General features: G+C 38.4%; 1 protein-coding gene across 1 annotated transcript; it reads left to right on the forward strand.

Moving 5' to 3' along the window:
* The first annotated feature begins 3,363 nt into the window (after nt 1-3,363).
* On the forward strand, nt 3,364-23,504 carry LOC114524934 (serine/threonine-protein kinase SIK2-like). The gene is made up of 9 exons (XM_028546169.1): nt 3,364-3,495; nt 3,818-3,934; nt 14,674-14,737; nt 15,372-15,487; nt 15,790-15,835; nt 16,289-16,413; nt 16,953-17,076; nt 17,609-17,829; nt 18,411-23,504. Exons 1-9 carry the CDS (start codon nt 3,367-3,369, stop codon nt 21,090-21,092), a joined length of 3,624 nt encoding a protein of 1,207 aa, XP_028401970.1. The 5' UTR covers nt 3,364-3,366; the 3' UTR covers nt 21,093-23,504.

Raw genomic sequence — 23,504 nt, forward strand, 5'->3', positions numbered from 1 at the left:
TTTCTTGTTTCATGATTTTTTTCCACATAGGTTTAAGTAGCTACTTGTCCCCTCGTCCTTTTTCTGATGTTTCCATGCAGGTGTCAGTTTCCTGCTTCCTCTTTCTTCTGTCCTTCCTTCATTTTTCAGTTGAATGACAAAAGCATCTGGACAACAATTTGAAATTTGCTAGTTGTTCAACTTTCCTTGATAATCTATGAAACCAATTTCGTAAAATACATCCATAAATATGGCTGCTCCGCATGTATGATAGATCGGTATCCTTCAAGCAAACTGCCTTTGAACACAACACTTGCCCTCTTGTGTCGAGCATGAGGAAGTCTAACTGGTTTTTGACTTGGATTTTCATCAGGTCATATTAATCGACTCGTATTCATCGATCCTTTGAAATTCCGTTTTTTGCGTGAACTTTGAATCGACCGGCGAAAGGCACGCTATCACTGAATGGCATTTTCATGCAAAAAGCCAAGGCAAAACAGGTTGACCAACTTGACCTCCTCAACGGTTAATTTGTACCGTGTTGGTCATCATTTCGATTGTTTTTACGCGTTGTTTTCCACTTTTGGCAATACAAATCAGCAACGTTTGACCAAATATTCGGGTAGGCTAGCTACCACATACAGGTATGAGGAAATATTAACAACAACAGAAGGCGAAGCATCGCGACTGATTATCGATCGCTTTTACCTCACCGCATGACGTTAAAAACAGGCCGGTTCATGAGCCTATATGCTTGACAACCATCTACTGAATATTGTTTGTAAATTGCATGATTCCCGCTTAGTTAACACGAGCGAGTTAAGCACAAGCTGAAATTCAGAATGGTCGAAGAGACAAAGTGGAAAAAAATCCTATTTTCAGTTTTTTTTTCTTTATTCAGTACACGCTCTGTTTTTCCCTGAGCTAAGTTTATGTCAATCAGACAATGACATCCGCTATATGGCACGTCACATTAGGCTATCCAACTAGTGACGATGATCGAAGCGATCATTAATTCGATGCACTCTTTAGTGCTAAAATGCATATACAGAATTACACGCCATATCCGTAAAGTTACATGAAGTCTGGTTTTCATATGTCGTAATTCATCGGTGATATCTACTCGGTCAGTGCATGATCACTGATACATAAAATGCTTTGTCTATCCAAAATAAAAATACATACTTCATTGACGAACGACAATTACTGGTAGAACGTCGCCGATGAATTACGACATATGGAAACCTGGCTCAAGCCACAACATAATCTGCCCTTTTTGGTGAGTAATTAATTACAACCTATTATAAATTAATTTGGGGGTTGATCTTAGTCGGTTAAAATTGACCATTACCAAAAAAAATCCTGGCATAAACGTCTTACCACAAAGCATTGCGAGCATTAATAATCAATACTGAATGGAAAGTGCATGACGATAAACTAAAATTAAAACACATAATTACATAATATTGTGCTGGTGAATAAATAATTAGTTTAACAGTCGAGATTTTATTTAATAATTAGTGCGCAATTAGCAGTATGCATATGGATTATGCATAGGCCTAAAAGTTGCTTCATGTTACTCAAAAAAGCAAAAGTCGCTTCAGGTATCTGGAAACCAGAACAGCTATTCAAATTTTAAAAAAGTTGTTTAAAGGGTAGTGTCGCAGCTCCTTGCAAGAATGATTTTCATTGGCTGAACTTTACAATACATTTCTGTTTCAAAATTTTGGAAAAGCATTATCCAATTGGACGAAAGCTTCCGAGCACTGCGACATGTCCCTGTTGAAAAGTTGCCGGGCACAATCTGTAGAGGCCTAAATTTATTTATTTATTATTTATTTATAAAAAGACAGACAGACAGACCTGATGCGTGTGCGCAAGTGTCAAATGAGTCAAATGTGGGACACAATTAAGCCGGACGCATGCAGGGGCATCGATCGCTACCGGAGATGTGTGAGTTCTTCAAAACGTTTCAAAGTAGGGACGCTTTTTCATGGCTGGCCAAACGTGAGATTTTGACAAAATTTAATTCGTTTCCTTTATTAATTACGATGCTGAAATTTTGATTAAAACTTCCCCCAGTATTTGATCAAATCACAGCACTTCCCGTCCCTGATGTTTAAACCTTTGCGACATCCCTGGATACATGCATGAACGCTACAATTCACACAATAGTGATAATACCTTTGGTATTAAACTCGGTATTCACAGAATACCACACACAATACCTTTGGTACTAAACTCTGGAAAATGTGCAATACTGCACGCTAACTCGGCAGTTGCCCCTGGCGGAGATTTTCGTGTCGGAATGCGGAAAAGGGTTAATTAAATTAGGTCACGCCATGGGCGGCTAAAATAGTCGCTGTAGATACTTCGAATGTAAATGTCCGCTAATATCTAATATTTAAGCTTCTTTTTGCTCAGCCAAAAAATATTGTCTGAAAGATTTGTCAGTGACTGTTCCCAACCAAGCTACATTGTGAAGTATCAAGATTATCAATAGCAAACAGACATAAAATTAGCATAATCTCCCCACCAATGATTGTCATTGGGGAATGGAGTCGAGACAACCAATCAGGGTCTAGAAGAAGGACGACTTCTTTTTCTTTAAAGGCCCATTTACACTATTCGATTTGTCGTATACGATTCGTACCCTGACCTATGTGAACGTATGAACACACGTACAAACGTGACATTTCAAATTCCGCCCTGAACAATATAAATAAAGATTGTGGCAAAGGCCCTCTTTTGCATTCGTCAGAATGATAATTGCAAATAACTCAACGCGTAGTCTGAATAGGCCTTAACGTATACGTACAATTACGGATACGCATACAGATCTAGAGGCTCTTCAGAGAAAGCTTATTCGTATACAGACTACAGTGCATAAGTCATGTTGCGGAAAGTTGTGGTGGGACATATGTAACAGCATTGTAAATTCGGTTGTGTAGTACTTTTCCAATGTCATCCGAGCTCTCCTGACGCTTTTTCTACCACTGTTCGTTATCTTCAAATGTTGAAAAACTGAAAGCCTAAAACATAAAACTTAGGCATAGACAGCCCAATGGCGAATGCCTACGTTGCCTGAACATTGTCAGACACGCATATTAGCATGTAAATTATAGACAAGTACATAAGCATGTAAATAAATGACATAATGTGTCTATTTCATCAAAGTGTGCGTTTTTAATTCAAATAAAAATAAAACAATTCGCCATTGGGCTGCCTATTTAAAAAACGGTTTAAAAACTGTTTTAGAATCAATGTTTTCGGGTTCCGTGTTCCGTCGTGATGCGAATGCAGTGTCGTGGTACTGCGCATGCCTAGTTGTTGGCACTCTTGCACCTGAGAACGGAGATTGATAAATTTCTAGCATCATGTATTAAGATGGCGGAGTCGTCTAGTGGTGGGAATGCCAACAGCGTACGTGTTGGCCACTACAAGATCGAGAAGACGATAGGCAAAGGGAATTTTGCCGTCGTCAAACTCGCCAAGAATATTTATACAAATAGCGAGGTAACTTATGTAATGGTTCACCCTTTTCGATCGTTTGCCGATGTCACTATCGATTTGTTAGGTATACTGGCACACAAACTGCAGTGTTTTGAATTTGACAGCGCCGTACTCCTTGTAGCTGTTACTATTTGACCGTTCCTGTGGGACGTTTGCGTTCTGTGTGGCAGGGCAGAATTCGTACAATGTTCACAGATTAATCTGCTGCCTTATTGCTGTTCGGTGAAGCACGCTACCGTGGGTTGAATTATGACTGTTGTTTGGAAACAGACGCGTCGCTGTACTTTTATCGCTCTACAATTACACACATTCTCTCGTGTTTTAGGTCGCTATCAAAATAATCGACAAGAGTAAGTTAGATGACGAGAACTTGGAGAAAGTGTATAGGGAAATCCAAGTCATGAAAATGCTGGATCATCCTCATATAATCAAGCTTTATCAGGTAGGAACAAAATCTAATCGTCAGACATTTAAACCGAACTATTAAAGTTGTTTTGTTCAAGTTCTGCTCGTCAGAAAGTGCAAGAATATCGTATGTGTTCTGATCGAAAATTCAAGCAGCTTTGCCTAAATTTTCTTCACGTACTTGGCGGAATTTACGGCAACTTTATCGCAAAATATGGTTAGGTTTACGCTCTTATCAGTGTGTTGCGCCAAGGGCTCTGCACACAGGAACAACGGTAAATAACTTTTATATTGTACATATATTCGTGTAAATGAAGCGATATATGCCGAATGGAGTCGGAGAATATACTCGTAGCATTTCAATTTGCTACGATAACTTGAAATAGAATTGACTGAGCTTCTGTTCATTTGTTTCAAAATATTTCGCCGTGTGGTCAGGGCTCCCGACCAAAGAATTATTGTGTGTATGTGATAATGTCTGTCGTGCCATTCGTAATAAAACATCTTGTCAATCGAAAATTTAATGCAGCCAGCTTTTGTAGACGAATCGCCGTTCGCCAATCTCACTTTTGACGTAAATCGGAAACGAACAATTCATGTTTTTGTGTTGTCTGTTTTTGGGTTCGTAGCGTTCTTTTGTATTTATATTCGAACGGTTATGTTGTCAAAGTGGCCGGCATATATGATCTGTTTAGACAGTGTTTAGGTTTATGTCCATTCATAATATAGCGTGACTCGACCTAGCCACAGAAGTGCACTCAACGCCTACAAAAGCCTGCCCACAATTTGAGTATTTTGGCCTAAACATTGTTACTTTCTTGTACTTTTCGCACGGGAAAAAATGCGAGGCGCGCCGAGCGAGAGTTTCTCGTCGTGTTGTGTTTGTGATATGACGTTTGCAAGTAGCCGCCAGAAATTTATAACTTGTCGATGTTCATCTGTCATTTCCGTTGATATAGCGATAAGTTGTAAGTGGCGTGCGTGCACGAAAAACATTTTTCCCTAGAACGCAGCCCTGGATCGCAGCTCTGCTAAGCAATTCGACACACATTTAGCGAGGGAGTACCAGAAAGCGTAGAGTTCGATTCCCTAATAGAGCACGGGCGCTCAACCATGCAAAGAGAATCTCAACAAGCTGGTCAAAGGGATCAATCAATTAGATGTCAATTTCACTTGTAAACAGAACAGTAGAGAAACGCTTTTAGCAGCAATTGACGCTAAAGTACAGCACAATTTCACACAAAACTCCCTGTCTATTATGTTAGAACTCAAATTGATACCAATTTTGTTAAAATGCTGAAGAAACTGTGGGATTTTCTGTTTTTTGTTTAATTAATTGTTGGGCAGCTTAAATGAGCATTGGTTCTGGGGCATATCCTGCTGAGATAAGCAGGGGCCCATCTCTTGTTATCTGGTGTTAATCACTTGGTGCTATGCAGCAATGGTAGGCTTGGGACAATAGGAGATTGATGCTTATCATGGCATACAGACAGCTCCTGTGTTCTGGAGTACAAGCTTACTGTGTTGTCATGGCAAGGGAACTGTCATGTTGAGGCTTGTTTTTCAAATAGTATGCCCCAAATTTGGTTTAATAATATAAAACCATTTATTTGATGGTCATTTGTGCTTTCTTGTGCTATTTTTTTGTTTAGTGCAAAAGTTGTTACATAACTATCAACTTGTCCTGCAATTTCTGGGCAATACCACATACAAACATGTAGTTTACAGGGCCCTGCTTTTTTGTATATGAGCAATATTGTTGTTTTAGTTCATTCAAAGTTATCAGTAGAGTAAACAAACTTAAATGTATGAGTCTTTTGTAGATTATGATTATAGATTACTTATTTACTGGATACAATACGATGTGCATTAGTGCATTGGGTCCAACCTAGTGCATTAGTTTGTTCTGCTATTTATGCTAATAAAGTTAAGCTACAAACAATCCATGAATGGCAGGAAAAACTGTTGCCAGGAATAAACTTTTGGAAAAGCAAAATTGTTTGGTATATTGGAGAAGAATAGAATAGTGAAACTAATGGCAGGTGTTTATTTGAATAGTAAAGCATGTTGCAAATGTTTCATTATTTTTTTGGATTCCTTCTAATTTTTATATATATAGAATATTATGTGTTGCTAGAAAACATAACACAAAATAGTAGTTTGGCACAAAGAGAAAATTAGTTATATGTAACTTAAAGACACTTATATATAAAAATATCATCCCTCTATTTTCTATCATATCTATTTTCAATCGTCATGTTGCATTAAAAGAAAATGAAAACTTAAAATGCCATTTCCTTCTACACAAAGTGTGTCCTTGCCTAGCGAAGGTGGGAATGAGAAAGGCGGTTAAAGTATAGTGTGAAATATGGTGAATGGAAATAATTCAACTGGTTATTTCTTTGTTAAAAGAAGATTAAATCATAGAAGATTAGAATATTTATTGCCTAGTAGTATTTCTAATTAGTGGGTTTAAGCTTGAACATTCAATTTTGTAATTCCCTGTCTTGAACTTTCAAGTTCACCAAAGAACATTCAATGTTGTTTGTTAAATAAATATTTGGTAATTTAAGATTTTCTTCCATCTGACTGCTTAGATAGTAGGGTACCTGGGTGCATTCAAAGCCTAAAAGTTAACAAGTAACACTAGAAAATAATGTTATCAACCCTTATTTCCACTAATTGAAATTTTAAAATGCAAGGTGCATTAAAAAAAGATAAATTAAGTGAAAATTAGGTAAAATTGAGCAAAAAGAATATTTTTGCAATCTACAAACTGGAATCTTAACTAGTGAAGGTTTATAGTCCTGGCCCAATTAAATATTAAATTATTTTTGGAAGCTAAAGGTGGGGGAGGGTTAGGCCTACCAATATGTGAGGACCTAAGGTACCGGTAGCAAGAAATATAGTGCAATCAGACTAGAGTCCTATATATTAATAGTAGTGCCATTGTGACCTGCAAAAATATTAATGAATTGCCTTGTTTACAAATAGCTTACCATGCATACACCAAAGTTAAATATTTGCGAAGCTATATAATAGCTCTTTTGACATTATTTATCAGGATTTGATTTGTCTGCGGTATCAGGCATTAATTATCTGCCATTTAATATATACCAAACTATAACTCAGCTGCACAAACACAAAAACCAGACATTATCAGTATTGTGAGATTTTTATCTCTTCCTTATAAATTTAATGGAAAAATTCCCACTGCGATTTTAAAACACGTTCTTAGTTTTTGATGAATAAGCTTCTTTTAAAAATACCTGCTGTGACCTTTTACGTTCATCAGTTTTTTATGTATATACAGTCATAGAGACATAGACAATGACAATGTTCGGCTTTTTTCTTGACGTCGTGAGGCAAAGCCGGAGCGCTTGCTTGGCGACATGCTTTCCTGATGGCAGTGCCCTTCCTCGCTTTCAGTATCACTGATAACAATGTCAATTTCAAATTTGTCGTTTTGGTGACATGCAATCTCAAGACACCAAGCGTGGCAGGATGTCGAGCGATTTCCCGCTAAGAAGCACTTAAAATATCTCAAAGCTAAGCATTGGTAGAAGGACTTAAGTCTTGACGTGGTTATTAAAATGCTGATAATTGCAATTTAAAGTTTCAGAACACACTATTACAGCACCCATGCATGTGTATTACAGTAGCTACATATTCATAGTCATAGAAGTAGAAATTACTAAATCATAATTTAAACGTAATTTATTGTTTTGTTTATGTATATATATAGATTATTGGGATTGTGTTGCTTTAATCATATTATGGAACTAGCGTTATCCAAACCATATTAAACACGCGTAAAGATGAATGAGTAGTTTTTCCCGCCTTTTTCATTTAAATCAGAATGAAATTTTTTAGGGTCTAAACTCTAAAAGCGTAAACCTGCGTAAAACGCTAAAAAATATGTTCGCGATTGGTTTTCATTAAAAATTTTCATCCAAACTATTAACAGTCGGAACAACAACAGTTGAAATCTTCATAGTATATACGATTATACGAGAATATTTATAAAGATTACCACGTAGTGTTAATACGTTTTTCATGCCAAATCATGGACATTTTATTTCATTTAAGATAACACTTCCGACTTATTGCTAAATTGTACTTTAACGTATCAAGTGGCAAGTAAATATCATTAATATTAATACTGTCTTTATATTAACTTAGCATCAAATGTGGTATAACAACTGTCTAAAATAGACAAAACACTTCTCGACGTTTCGACCTGAGGGCCTTTGTCAGGAGAGTTAGTCTAATTATTGGAACGTGTGTTATTATTTTAATTAGTCTAATTATCGTTATATTGGAACGTGTCTTTATATTATCTCATACTTTATCTTGTGAACCAATGGCTATATGTAATTTAGTCGTTGACTCAAAATTGGTCTTTTCAAAACTCTAAATCTCAAATCTGAAGGATATAAATTCTTTCTACGTGCTTGCGATTACAGATTAAACGAAAATAACATCAAATATTTTTTGTTACAACGAAATGGCGGATTGATTGACTAAGGTCTAAGCCGTTCCGTAAATCTAAGAAATATTAAGGCCTAAGGCCGGTTGTTCAAAAGCCAGTTAGCTTAACTCTGGGTTAAAGCAAATCTTTTCATTAATTATTTAACCTCTTGTTGTTTGCAAACGGTTCATAATTTTTCATAAATAATTTCAGGACCCATAGAAGTCGTATTTTCTAAACGTTTTAAAACGAACAGTGGTTCAAAAGCACATAAACTAAAACTCTTGAATATAATTTAACCCTGGGTTAGCGCTAACCTATAGCTTTGAACAACCGGTCCCTAGTGCATGAGAAAGTCCACGAAGAGATGAATGTTTGCATATATTCGAAGCACCACGATTTTTTTACCACAAGTATTTTTATGAAAAATTTACAGTTGGGGCTGCGGTGCTGCGGATTAAAAATCCAAAATCTATATAAAAGTATTGCATGAGCATGCAGAGGTATTAAATAATGAAGTAGGCTGATTGCTATTAAGATTTTCTGCCTTTTGGCTTTGACACGTTCTTAAAGTTATAATCTACTTGAGAATCAGACTTGATGTGGCCAGTCGTCACACTTTTATCGTCTGTTCTGTATCCTAGCCTCATATCAGCCTAGTTCACATGCGCTGCTTTTACAAAAACTAACTATACTGATTTTTTATCAATCATCATGGCCTTACGTGTTTCGTTTATTTTGTTAGTATCGGCGTTTCAAAAGTTATAGTATTTAATAGACGTTCTTGAAACAAGGATAAGCTAGGTCTAGGAAATGTAAGCGTGCATCAATGTTGATAAGTATTCTATCGTAATTTCGAGACAAATTTCTAGAAGCATCGTTATAAGCTTCATCCGGGGAATTTCACTAAGCAGGCTTTAGCATTTTAATTTCTCGCAAGCGTCGTGAAAAAAAGTTAAATTCATTTGTAGCTAATAAAAACAAACTATATAACTAAATATATTTCTCCGATTATATATATACAATCCGGAATCTCTCGTTAGAAGTGTTTTTAACTAAGAAATCCACTATACAGTGTGACTCTTAAATCAATGTTTTGTCTATCGCTCAGTGGCCTGCTGGCCAAAGATGGCTTTAATCAATATTTTTCATTGAATAATGGGCCAATGAAGTACATCTGACATCTGTTCTTCGACTCCGTGTAATCGTTTTATCGACATAATTTACGGTGCCAGTGGCAACACGGCCAACAGGCACAGGTATTAAGTTCATTAATTATTCGTTTGAATTCGTAAACCTAAATGGAAGGTGGACATGAAATTGAATTGTTGGGCTTGCGTGCCTTCGTCGTCAACATCTTGGGTTATCATTGTTTGTATATGTAATATCAATGTTTGCACTTGGTTACTCCGTCTGTTTTCATTTGTTATCGTTCAAAAGCAACATTTTTTTACCTGATTACAATTTTTTTTACAACTCACTGAGATTATATATACTGAATGTCTATGTGAGTGGAGTTATCTGCATTCTGCAAGACAATAATTGTACTCGTACATTAATATATGGCCATCGATAAAGAATTCTGCATGGCTCTGTTATGTATTGTGTCAATAATGTTTTTGAGACTGGAATATCTACCGCGCGTGTTTTTGCTTCTTAAACCGTGAGATTTTACAAAGTTCAAGTTTATGTTTTGGACAATTTCACGAACGAGAAGTTTATTCTTCTGAAGTTGACATTTCACTTTATTTCATATTAGCGTGATAAATAGGGGTCTATCTAATCATACATTTCATGCAGATCTCTTATTTATCGACCTTTGATTGTTTTAAGCATTCAATGTGCCCATGACCCCCTCCCGGTTGTCAAATGGATCACGTTGTCGACTTTTTAAATGCATGTCAGTGAAGCTAGTCGCCATATTTGGAACATATTGTTTAACAGTCGTAGTTTATAGTTATGAAAACTGATATAGCTAAATTCTCACTATACCATTATTGAATCACAACCTTAATTGTCAATGGCAATGCGCCTTTTAAGTTATGTTTTGGACGATTTCACAAAGGTTGGCTACATTTATTTAAGTCCAGCGTGATAAATGACTTCTTGGGTGGGATATCTAGCAGTCGCATGTCATAACTAGCGGTTGCAGTGTTCGACATTAATTGTTGTGCCATTCAATTTGTCAACCCCCCGCCCTGCAGTCAAATGAATGGGGCTGGACACTTTTTGTTTACATATATCAGTAAAGCTAGTCGCATATTGATTAACTTACAGTTATGAAAACCAATAGCTTAAAGCCCCACTGTCGTTGTAAAATTACAACCTTAATTAATTACCAATACGTCTTTTTTCTTCAGTGCTGTCGTGCACGTGGTAATGTGTTTTTGTAGAAAGGAAGTTTTCAGTGATATTTGCTACAGCTGTAAACGATTTTAATTATGGCAATATTGGACCACAATGATTGGACTTTGTCCGCAATCACTGGTGTGATACGCGTTTTCATATGTCGATACGATCATATATAAAATCCTGAGAAAATTGTTATCGGCGCTTTATAATAATATTCTTTGGAAAATTTTAGGAATTGATCGATTTTTGCCGTTGCACTCTGTCGATTAAATAATTAGGTTTATATATGGCGATTACTGATTAACACTAAGAAAGAGGTGACATTCCTATAATTCAGAATTTGAAAGTCCAAGGTTTATAGGGTCATTTTCACAAACGTTTGCATATTACCGCTTACTGGGATGAAGACGACATTGCAATATCCGATTTTTTGTTCATTTTTTTCCATGAAACATGTTGCAAGTATGGGGCCCGAAAAAGAGCAACAAAGCCTTTAATATATTTCTGTTGCGTGCATGAAAGTTGCGTGTTTTGCATCTCCACGGCCTTAATAAGTATTGCGCATTGTGACGAGAATTCTGTAGGCGTGATCCTATATATGACTGCATTACTGCCCTCGATATGTCAATCAAGTACTGATTTATGAGTTACGACGTGTTTACAGGATGAAGTCCAACATATATAAGATTATCTCTCTTTAGCTAAATGGTAATTTCAATATTCGTGACTTACTGGGATATCGTGCAGTTTTATAGAAATGCATGTGGTTATGCTGTATGTTAAAGCTAGGACCTTCAGCAGGTATCTCGAATACGCTTCGATGCAACCGTTACGTCTATTGTGTAGCTTGGCATGTGAATTACTTAGCCGGGAATTCTGCTTGTCAACAAGCGGCTGATAACTTGTAAACATGTTTGGAAGAATGTGCATATACGTCCAATTTTCGGATACGCAAGTTGTCTTGCATAATGTCGTGGTGTGTTTTGATTAATTGACTACCTGAAAAATATATGAGACCTTTGACGTTTTTTGTTCACGACTTGTTTTGATGAAAGCTGTCTGAATTTTTGTATCACTTGATTATAAACACGCAATAAAATGTTCGTTGTAAAATTACGGAACTAAAATCTCATAATGCCTTCATTTTATCAAGTTAAGCGCCAACGAACAGCACGGTAATCTGTTGAACGGAAGGCATCACCAGCACTTCAGTATAGTGCTGGGGCAGGTTGTGTATCAAGCCCGTTGAGCTTAAACGGTGGACAAGTTCAAAATAGAACGCAAGTCTATCGTCTTATTTAACAAGTGAACTAAATGTTTTTAACCTTAATACATGAAGATACTGTTTACAACTGTTTACTACATATTGTATATATTCAGTGCATAAAATTCAAGTTGACTCATTGAGTCTCATTCAAGAGAGATGTAAGAGTGTTATGTAATTTTGACTTATCCGCCGTTTAAGCTAAACAGGCCTGATACAACGTCCCCTGCATGACTGTTGGTAGCGGAAAAGCATAAAATGTCCGAATGTAAATGAAGCGTTTGGCCGTGGGAATTTCCTAGCCGAGTCATGTGTGTTGATTTCAAGTGTTGGAACCGAACCAAAATGCCTTATAGTTGCATAATATACTTCATATTTCAGGAGAATGATTTCCTGTAGCCCGCATTACGCTGGTAACAAAAATGTTTCAATTTGAAAGTTGCGATTTCAAATTCGGCTCAATATCAAGCAAACGGTAGATATTTGATAAGTGTTTGTTGAATTTGGATGGAACTAGTAACTGGTTTAGTTATAATGATCCTATCAGCCACTTGCTGAAAGTGTTAATTTAAGTGCCGGATTCATTTGCTTTGAGAATGAAAGGTGTTTCTGGAAAATAATGTTCCCTGGTTGTTGCTAGGGATCTTCTACTACCAAATATGCGCGCATTTTTTGTAAGGGTTTCCTCAATCACTTTCGTTCATGATTTTCGGCAGTGACGTATATCAATAGTACATCTTGCTCTTTCGTTCTTTAACGTCCCTGCACGAAATAACGATTTCGGAGTTCACTGGGAACTTTTTGCATGTTTTTAAATGTGTTTTGTATTATATTTATTTGTTTGTTTTCAACCTCGTTCAAGTATAAGTGCTTCGTTTAGAGAGAATATACTCGAATGTATTTCTTGCCGATTGAAATGCTTCTTTGCTGATCAAAAACACTTTTTTAACGATAATTGATCGCTGTAATATGATTCACTTTTTTGAAACGGAAAAAGCATTTTATACATTATGACCACAAACAATGCCGAAAGCTGTCTCTCCTTTCTCCAAAGATTTTCCGAAAAGAGTTTTAGAGAGGGGCAGTGCGTTAAAAAATATGTTTCAACGCTATTAATAATTTAAATTTTGAATATCACTCCCAAAACGCAGGGCTCAAGCCCGTTTTGGCTAAACTTCTTGCATGGGCCAAAAATCAGCCACTAATACGGGACACTCTTTCCCAGGTGGACAGCACTGGCCCTGCCTTCAGCCGTCGTGCATAGATGGAACCCACGCACATTGTTTTTTGCACGCACTTCACGTTTGAAGTGGATTCGTTAAACATTTTGTATAAAAAAAGCATTTGTCGAAAACATAATAGTACTTCGACGTTTCGAGCAAAAGGCCCTTCATCTGGAAGAATATTGTACACGTCACGATGGAAGCCCTTGGGGTATTGCTTTTCTCGATCTAAATTCGTGCATTAATTACACCTTGTCCGCATATATTTGGTTGACTTCGCAAGATGGCCAAGACAGACAGCATCCATGATAAGCCGTCTCGCCATTGCCCTGTGGTCATGTCTCTTTTGTTTAGATCTTTTTAAGGAATCTGTTTTTACAAATACTTTGCGTCAATTACGTGTTTCGCTTGTGCAACACAGGCAATTACGTCAATCCTAATGCATACGAAACTCCGACTCAAGCACAACATATCGTCATTAAATGTTTTTCCTCGCCTCCATTTCCGATTGCGCTTGCGTAATTACTCGTATCTGCTTACTTACGCCCATACCGTATTTTCAAGGGTATACTGAAGTGGCTTCTTCGTGAAGTGTTTGGTTCCGTCATTTTTTAAAGTAACCATGGTTACCGAGTCAACTCGATCGTTTGGTATAATCATTTGTTTTCCTGCAACTGGCAATACGTTTGAAGTCTAGTCTGCTAAATTTTATATTGATTGTTTGGTTTTGTAAATCCTCTCAGCAATGTTAATCATGACATAGTTTCCGGCAGACACCCAATATTTGTAAAAAAAAAATGTGGAAGATTAAAACTACGAAATATTTTGCTCTTCTTCGAGTCACATTAATTTCATTTTTATTTTCTTTACCTTGTACACGTTTCTTTAAAAATATTCTTTGAGGCGGATTTGTGGCAAATTTACTTTCCATGCAGCTTCTATTGTTTTAGTATTTGGTATATTAAGGTATTTCTTTCTTCATACCAAATATTGAAATTTCGAATGTTAAGATATACCAACGAGGAGTGGTGGTCAAAACGTATATGTCGATAATATAAGTATCGGTATCGGTTCAGAGAAGTCATGGTTTGCGTGTAGTATGTTCATCTCGAGTAAAAAATTCGTTGTTCGTTAAAACTCCGTATCGTGCCTGTTGTATTTTCGTTGTATTAGCTAAAGATGATGATCAAATTGGAAATTAGTTTGACTTCAAATAGTGAAAACACAAAGCAAAAATAGTCGCTTTATTAAATTGTATTTTTCTAGTTGAAACCATTAGTTATATTTGTTTATCGAAACTTTAAACCTGAATAGATATCGAATATGCATGAGTGCTTATAGTTAAACCATTACCATTGCTACCGCATGGTTAGTGTTGCCAAAATTGCATTGGAAACGTGACCAAGTAGGAATTGTTGTTTTCATCTAGTCATATGTCACATGAGACAAAAATTATCATTTTTCAGGTGATGCAGACAGATAGGATGTTGTATTTGGTCACTGAATATGCAAACAGTGGAGAGATTTTTGGTATGTTGCATCCTATGTGTAAATGCATGGGGCTCAAGAGCCGGCAGAAATTTCTAAGTTCATTCTTTTTATAGTGTATATACACTTTTCGCAACAGTTCACGATTTTTCACGAGTAATTGTTTTGTGCAAAGCCTGATCATGCGTTTGTAGGGTAATATCTGGGGTCGAGGAAGGGGGGCGTTCCTTGATAATCTCTTGATAATCTCTTATGCTAAATTTCTACATGGCCTTTTTATCAAATCCTAAGCAAGTAAGACCTTTGTTGACCATGCAAGATTTTATTTAACTATATGGATTTTATGAACTTCCTTTTGGAGGATTTGGTTTTGAAGATTTCTGGTCGGTCCAGTTACCAGGGGATGGAAAAAACATTTTATTTACCGGGAAAGGAAGAAAGTAAAAAAAATTCTGTACATATTTGACAGCTAATGTGTTCACTGTCATCTTGAATTGTGTAAATTATTTAACACTTGCTCCTACAGTGGGGAAAATTTCCGCGTCCATTGCATTTTGAAAGCAAATGCATTTCCCCACTGTTATGCTGGGTGCGTCCATAAGCAGTAAGGTGAATTGACAATTTTATGCGTAAATTCTAAGCTCATGACATAATCACCATTTTAATTTGTCCATAGACCATCTTGTGAAAAATGGGCGAATGAACGAGAAAGAGGCAAGGACGAAATTCAGTCAAATCGTTTCGGCAATTGAATATTGTCATAAAAGACGTGTTGTACATAGGGATCTCAAGGTGAGGAACCATATGATGTATGTGTTCACGTCACCTCCCTGTCGTTCGGAGTGCATTGAGTAAAATTCGGAGTAAATTTCTAGCTGTAAGCAAGCATGCTCCAAAACAAATTTTACCTGATGTAAATCATGTAATGGGAAGTTTTTCTAATTTTTGGACATTGTGAAGAAAGTCTAATTATTATCGCAGATTGATTTTGGCTCTTTTACAATTACTGTGCACGTTTTTGAAGACATTAAAATGTGTCGTTATATGGAAAGTTGCAGAAATGAACAAATGTTTTTGTTTTGTGCCTTCAACAGGCCGAGAATCTCCTGCTTGACGAAAACCTGAATATCAAAATCGCAGGTACGTACATTTTGCCCTTGGAACCCTCCAACTCATTCGGCTAATGATTTACATTTCAGTTCCTACTAGGCTATTCCTTACTAGCCATTATATACCATTATTTGAGCTTATATACCGTCTCCATGCATATGCCTTTTGCCAATATGGTCAATCATATCACAGTGGAGATCTAAAAAAGTGTCACATTAAGAGCTTTCAGCATAGTTTTTAGTGACTTAGGGTGCCTGCCACAAAGAAATCAATGATTGTAAAGTCTGGTCTGATTTACAAATTTTTCCAAAGTTGTATTCGCATTTGATCCACTTCTGTCGAGTGGTCAACATTGCAGTAAATTTTCAACAAGCTAGAGCAAGCAGTGCCAACATGCAGTTGTTGAAAAAAAAACCATCGCTTTGTGCAAATGTTGCGGCTGGTTCATTAACTTTTCATTAAGGGCATTACTCGTCTTTCTAGATTTTGGTTTTAGCAACATTTTCGAGAAGGGCAAAAAGCTGCGCACGTGGTGTGGCAGTCCACCATACGCCGCTCCAGAGCTGTTTGAGGGAAAGGAGTATCTAGGGCCAGAGGTCGATATCTGGGTAAGTTTTTTTTAATAATGGTGTAAGTTTTTTTCTTAATCGTTACACATCACCAGTTACTAATTATGAGCTCAATCCAGTGTGGATATCTGCCATTTATTTGTCAGCAGTCAGTTGTGACGACATTGTGAAATGATAATTAAGGATTGAAGCGCTTTCTGAGGGCAAGAATGTGTATTTACATGTGTTCTTGAACAAGGAATGAGAGTTGAATTTGCATGAATGCATACATGCACGTACGTATATAGACCATTGTTTAAAAAAATTAACATAGCCGATTTAAAAACGTATTCTCATTTTCGGAAACTTGGCAAATGGTCAAGCAAGCAGTCCAGGTGTAATGTTTTTGTGCATGCTATATATGATTTAACTTGTGTTATCCCGAAAAAGGATGCACCTAGGCAATTCTATTTACCGTTAGATCCTGGTGTAAAATTTTTTACGCCATGCCCTTCGCACGTCATCTTTCTATACTATTTTCCATTTTTCATACACTATTTTCCATCTATACTATAATTTTCCATTTTATCTGGTTTTAGAGTTTGGGTGTCGTTCTTTATGTACTGGTGTGTGGAGCGCTTCCTTTTGATGGTAGTACATTACAGAGTTTGAGATCTCGCGTACTTGCTGGGAAATTCAGAATCCCTTTCTTCATGTCCACAGGTATTCATTCACATATTGGCTTCTTTAGTTTTGTAGAGACAGTACATTTATCAGAGAAAGTACGTTACATTTTCATTAAAAAAATTACCGTTGGTTCTAAACATAGCGCTAAGTGAATTCATTAAGTATTTTGTTACAATTGTTAGCCGATTAATTCGCCAATTTGAAGTTGAATTTTACGGTGTCTGTAGGTAGAATCGAGTTCTCCTCGCAGTGATTTTGTTTAATAATACCGCAGAGATGCGCAGTTAAAAGATGCGCAAAATTATTGCTGAGTGCATGTAAGGGTAGGATTACGCACACTATGGTTTGTCTAGCCGATTCTTCTCGTTAATACATATGCGATGTCATTAATCACCAATCTTCATCAAAACATTTGGCAAAGGCCAGTATCGGCCCGGGGTATCCTGTAAAACCTGCCTTAATTTGTAACGCAGTACCAAAATCGTCTTTCCTATAGCATTACGATAGGGAAGTTGTCTTGTCTCAGCGCCTCGAATTTCTCACTACAATCTTTCTACGTTTTTGACAGAATGTGAAACTTTGATACGTCACATGCTGGTACTAGACTCTTCCAAGCGTTACACGATCAGTCAAATCAAGAAACACAAATGGATGTTGACAGACGGTGTGCGTGAGGTTATTGAACACCCACCGATGTCCCCCGGTGAAAATGGAGCGTACACCTTCAATCAAGACGTTTTGGATAAAATGTGTGAAATGGGAGTAGCAGACGAGGAAACGATTAAACAGGTATGGTTACCGACCGTCCGTTACCCCCGGATTTGTTTGGGCTAAGATATAGAAGAAACTGTTTAGTACTCCTGTTTGGCCTCTTTTAGGCAAACGGTTCGACAAAATGTTGTGGAACTGTCCAAAATAGCTAAAATTCGCAACATCATCAGGCTCTTTGTTGTTTCGTAGTGGAAATCTGAATTAGCAAATCGCGTTTTTATTTAAATCAGGAGATAGAGTATACCCTGGTTGCCAGAGTTTTTTATCTTCAGTATCTTCAGTAAGATTCAAGAACTTTTGGTAGCCGGGGTAGAAAGAAAGCTTCTTACGTCCCAATTACACTACGCACAATTTTAAGTTTGACATGGGTAATATTGGTACCGATAAAGTTTGGACCTATTGAATCTACTGGAATTAAACTAAAATTGAAAACTGAAATTGAACATAGTGTAAACGGATGGAATTGGTACGGGTAAATTTGACTAACTATTTGGCAGTTGAAAATATCATCCGTACCGTACCAAAAATTGCGCCTTTAATTTGCATTCCATGTGAGGCGTGATAATGTTATATTCAACATTATCAAATTGTCCTTGTAGACCCTGTTAAACAAGAGTTACGACAATGTCGCTGGTATTTACTACTTGCTCTTGGAACGTTGGAGGAAGGCGTATAATAAGCAAGGGGTTTTCCAATCCATTGTCGCGCCCAGTTCGCCTGCCGTAAATACATCGTATGATGACGTAATAGTTGTTGAACCTTCGTCGCCGCAACGTGATCCCAACTCACCAGATAGCCCGATTCCGGTTGTTCAAGTCACGCCTGTCTCGCCCACAGTCCCTGCCAACGTCGACGACACGGACGCGATAACAGAACAACGCACGCATGAAGACGACGATGAAATGCCGCAAGACATGCGCGCGGATGTAAAGCACTATCTGGAAAGACGGCGACATACTATCATGGCAAATCCATGTGTGCCGGAGCAACAACTGATTGGTATACCAATACAAAGGGCAGTGCCTCGCCCAGGGAACTACTCCCCCGAGAAACGTCTACCAGCGCCATCGATCTTTCAAATGCAGGCTCTCCAAGACAGAAGGGCATCGGAAGGTGCTGCAAGTTTGGCTTCTGGAATTTCGCAGTTTCAAGCGATGCGTGGGCTTAATATGCTATCCCAAGCTGACAACAGCCGTGAGAACTTGGGTAGTTCGGGCCTCCATACGTTGGCAATATCTAGCCCTCCAAGCCCGCAGGCAAGTGAGGAACACGACAGCGGTTCCGATCAAGAACCTGATCCGGAAGATGTTGCGCGGTACATGCGGCTGCGTGGTCACAAGCGGCATACACTCGCCGGAGCAAGTGAAATTCCACCCGAAATACGACTCTGTCAGTTTCCTATGAAGACGCAACGCCGTGTGCGAACGCCAAGTCGTGAACGCGTCAACCGCGAGGGAAGCTACGTCGGTGTTCCCGGTATGAGCAGGTATGGTGCACGTCGTGCATCCGATGGCCAGGCATCACTGCTTGCTTTCACACAACATTTAGAACGTAAAAACAAGAAAGGAAGCTTGAAGGAGATCCATGCCGAGCATCAAAAACTGCAGCAAAGATTTTTGAACAACGGCCAACCAGACGTTCTCAAGTTGCAGCAACAACATCAGTTTCATCATCAACAGCAACAACATCAGCAACTACCCTCCCCCGTACAGCAAAGGTCGCAACATCCCATACTGCCTTTGCCACCATCCCTTCGAAGACTTAGAGATTCGAGAGGCAGGAGGTTTTCTGACGGTCCAGAAAATCTGGCTGCCACATTGGCGGAATTTCAGAATCAATTGTCTTTATCTCAACAGAAAAAGCAACTGCAAAGCATCGAAAGTCAGCATCCTTTAACCATTCCAACCCATTCATCTCCGAGTCCTGGATCCTTGTCAACGGCAGACTTTCCGATGGACGAGGAAATGCAAGAGAGGAATGAAATTTTCCCTCGGCCAAATCATCTTCCTGATGAGCAGTCGGTACTTGGTCCAGGTCACTTAGAAGATGTTATTCATCCGTTGCCTATTCCAAGCCCTGCGCATGCCGACGTGTATAGCCCGCAGACGTCCCCAAGGGAAATGCTTGATATGTTGCATCACACGCCGGGTGGGCCCCAGCCTCAGGAGCAGCTTCAACAAGAAATGCAACGTTTACAGCTGGAACCCATGGGAGGACATTTGAACAGTGCGAACACGGGATTTAGGAGATTAGACGTTCTTTTACCTAACCAGAGTCAGGGCTTCCAAGGTCCAAGTTCCCCCGAGAGCTTTCAAAGGCCGTTCCTTGCTACTCTTCAAAGTGAGGAACAGTTCTACGAAGGAGGAGAAAGTCCATCTAGTCACGATCCCTGTGGTGTAGGTTTACAATACAATGCCCAAGGAAGCCCATATCATGTGGAAAATCGAGGTGACATGTCGCCTGAGCGATTACCAGGTACAGAACCTTTTACCTCCACAGCAATAAACCAGCACTATTTGCTACAACAGAACACTATGAACCAGGTCAACGGACATCAAGAGTTTACCAATCCTAGCTTTATTCCAAATACAACCACCGCATCATTAGCTGGTGATATGGAAGTGCGGGCCTTTATCGATGAGCAATCTCCAGGATCTCGTCCCGATCATCTGACCGCTACTTCTGCGTACGCAGCAACGCTGAACTCTGAGGCAGGAAATTCCGGAAACCTTGCCGGTAGAGGTGGCCATCATCGCCGCCATCACACAGTACCGAACGATGAAACGCCTAATGACTTGCTAAGGCAAGCCCAGGCGAACAATTTATACAAACGATTGCCGTTTAATAATAATTTGATCACTGCTGTCTCTTCGAAAGAGGATATCCTTGGTGAAGATGGACGGTTAGGCCGCTCTCTATCCCCCAAAGGGAGCCTGTTTACAGACCCGATGATTAAACTTGAAGGCACGAACGGCTTAATTACAAGTCCATCGCCTCCGAATCATATGACACTGGCTTTTAATATGAACATGATTTCACACAAATCCGTGAGGAGTATTTTGGACGAAGTTCGGAATACATTAGACAATCGCTCCACGTCATTGATGTACAACCAATCAGATTTGTTGTTCACTTTACAAGATGGCGAAGTGCAGATGCAGATCGAAGTGTGTCAGTCACCCGAGTTAGCTGTGAATGGCTTACGTTTACGACGGCTTGGTGGCAACGCATGGGATTACAAGCGGCTATGCAACGAATTGCTGTCCGGAATGAATCTATAGCCAACGGGGTAACACTCCAGAAGCAAGCTTGAAGCTTGTCAAGATTCATCTCAACTTCGACAAACAAGAGCTGAGTCGGTAAGCTTGAGGTTCATTAGAGTAAGATATTTAGTGTACAGTCATAGAGCAAAATATATATATACACATAGAAGAATGTCCATTCAGATTTTGCTTTACCACTTCATCATCTCGATTTCGGCGCACTTCGGGAATGGTAGCGTTGTGTCGTAATATAGGTAGATATATATTTACAGCCAAAATTAGAATTTTTTCTCAGATTTTAGTGATATCCCACTTGTCTACTTTTGCTATCGTATGAAAGACGTAGTCGTCGGTGAATAAGGCCAACGCCTACGACTGTGCACGGTGGGTCAATCAGACAGCACGGAGTCAGGCGAAAAAGGAATTCTTCGAATGTACGTTACATTTGCGTGCAATGCATAACCATTTCTGCACTCTACCTTTTCCCTTTAGTCCCCTACCATTAGAATATTTTAAGCGGTAAAGCAAAATCATTTTTAAGTTGTATATGACAATTGACTAATAGAAGTGTTGTAGGGTTCACTGGAACGAGTAAGCTTTTATGCAGCAGTCAAAGTGCTGCAGCGACACTATAATATTGCATAAAATAAGTTGTGTGTACAGTCATGAAGAGTATGAATGAATTCAAAGTAAGGATGAGCTTTGCGCATGCATCGGTTATATATAGTGTAAATGGTAACAGAATTTCGTCGTTTGATGTAAAAAGTATCCTAAATATTGGCGGTTTAATCAATCAATCAATTAAATTATTGTGCATGCATACTGGGCCAAAACCTGCGCGGTAATTTCGGGGGGGGGGAGTTATTCATTTATTCTGTTCTGACCGAGAAATTTATTCTGAAATTTATATGCGTACGAAGGAAATCCCCTGGACAGAGGTAGTATATGCACACACCCCCCCCCTTTAATTATCGCTTCAAGTTTTATCCCTGCATGCATATTACCAAACATTCTGCATGAACTGCAATGTAACTAACCCGGATTGACTAGAGCCTAGGTCAAACGTCGCACTTCTCATGCGCAATGATAAAAACAGTAGACAATAAGCTGGAAAGCCTCGTTGTCTATTGTTTTTAACGCGTTCGGCGCACGAGTAGTGCGACGTACTCGTGCGACGTGTGACCCAGGCTTAAAGCCTTGTCGCACGGAACGTCGGCGATGCCTAATGTCGGTGGTCACTTGGGAATAAAGTGCTTCGTTATTTTGTATAAAATTTCGTCCCCAACAAAACATCACCGACAGGTCGGTGATTAATAATGAGAACCAGACTTAAGGCCTGTTTCAACGTCCAACTTTTGATATGCCTTGATTTGCATTCGATTCGGGACATAAAAAGTTCGACGTCTGAAACGGGCCTCAACAGTGAATTGGTCACAGACAATGAACATCAATGATTCCAAGATATAAGCAAGAACTAGGTTTTATTAACTAACGCGATCGGTAAACGTAAATTATCTCAAGAATTCGCCAGTCTGTTTACGCAAAATAGGATCACGAAGAAGAATTGGGTTATAACTCTTTATATATTTGTGCACTAATAGAGAGTTAAGCTTCACGTTGTACGACAAACGGCAGGCTGAAAGACAATAAGCACAATCCATCTTTTCTCATAAGAAAGAAAATGAAAAAGAGACTGAACGAAGATTTTGCCAAAAATGTGCCGTCTTGCCGTTTGCTGTTTCCCGGAAACTCGAAGCTCAATAGTTTAGAATCTGTCAGGGTAACTTAGGTTTTGACTTCAAGTCGAAAGTAGTGGTTGAGGTGGTATACCCACGACGAATGTTTCAAATGCAGATTGGGGCACATTTGTCCTTTTCATCAGGAAAACGTTATTTGGGACCCGCTAGCTTGCCCAATAACCTGGGTACGAGTGGGGTTGTATATTCAGCTGAATTGTAGGCCATTTGTCAGTAGTGAGAATCGGGCTGCGCCCGAGAGAACCGCACTGAATACATATACAGTATATAAATAAACTGCTATTAATATTAAGTATAGAAATATTTGACAATATTTACTGTACAGAATTATACAAAGTAATTTAAATGAATTGATGTCAATTATTGAAAAAGTATATATTAGTGTATAGATTTAAATGTACGTTTTCTTGACGGAGGTGGTATCACTCGAAAAATCGTGTCTACCTCGAGAAGATTTTAAAAATCTCTACTGAATTGCCATTAAATTCTGTCTAACAAGTAGCTAAAAATTTTTAAGAACCGTTAAAACAACAATGAACACCATACAGGAATCTCGAAAATGCAAACGAAAATCAGTAAAGATACGTGTGTAAAATTAGAATCACGACATACGAGATTTTTAAAATCTTAAAAAAGTTGTACGCTTTCGGAATGGTATACACCGCTCGTCTTA

This window comes from Dendronephthya gigantea, unplaced genomic scaffold, assembly GCF_004324835.1.
Source record: "Dendronephthya gigantea isolate DGI-Jeju-01 unplaced genomic scaffold, DenGig_1.0 000001F, whole genome shotgun sequence".
Classification (NCBI taxonomy): Eukaryota; Metazoa; Cnidaria; class Anthozoa; order Malacalcyonacea; family Nephtheidae; genus Dendronephthya; species Dendronephthya gigantea.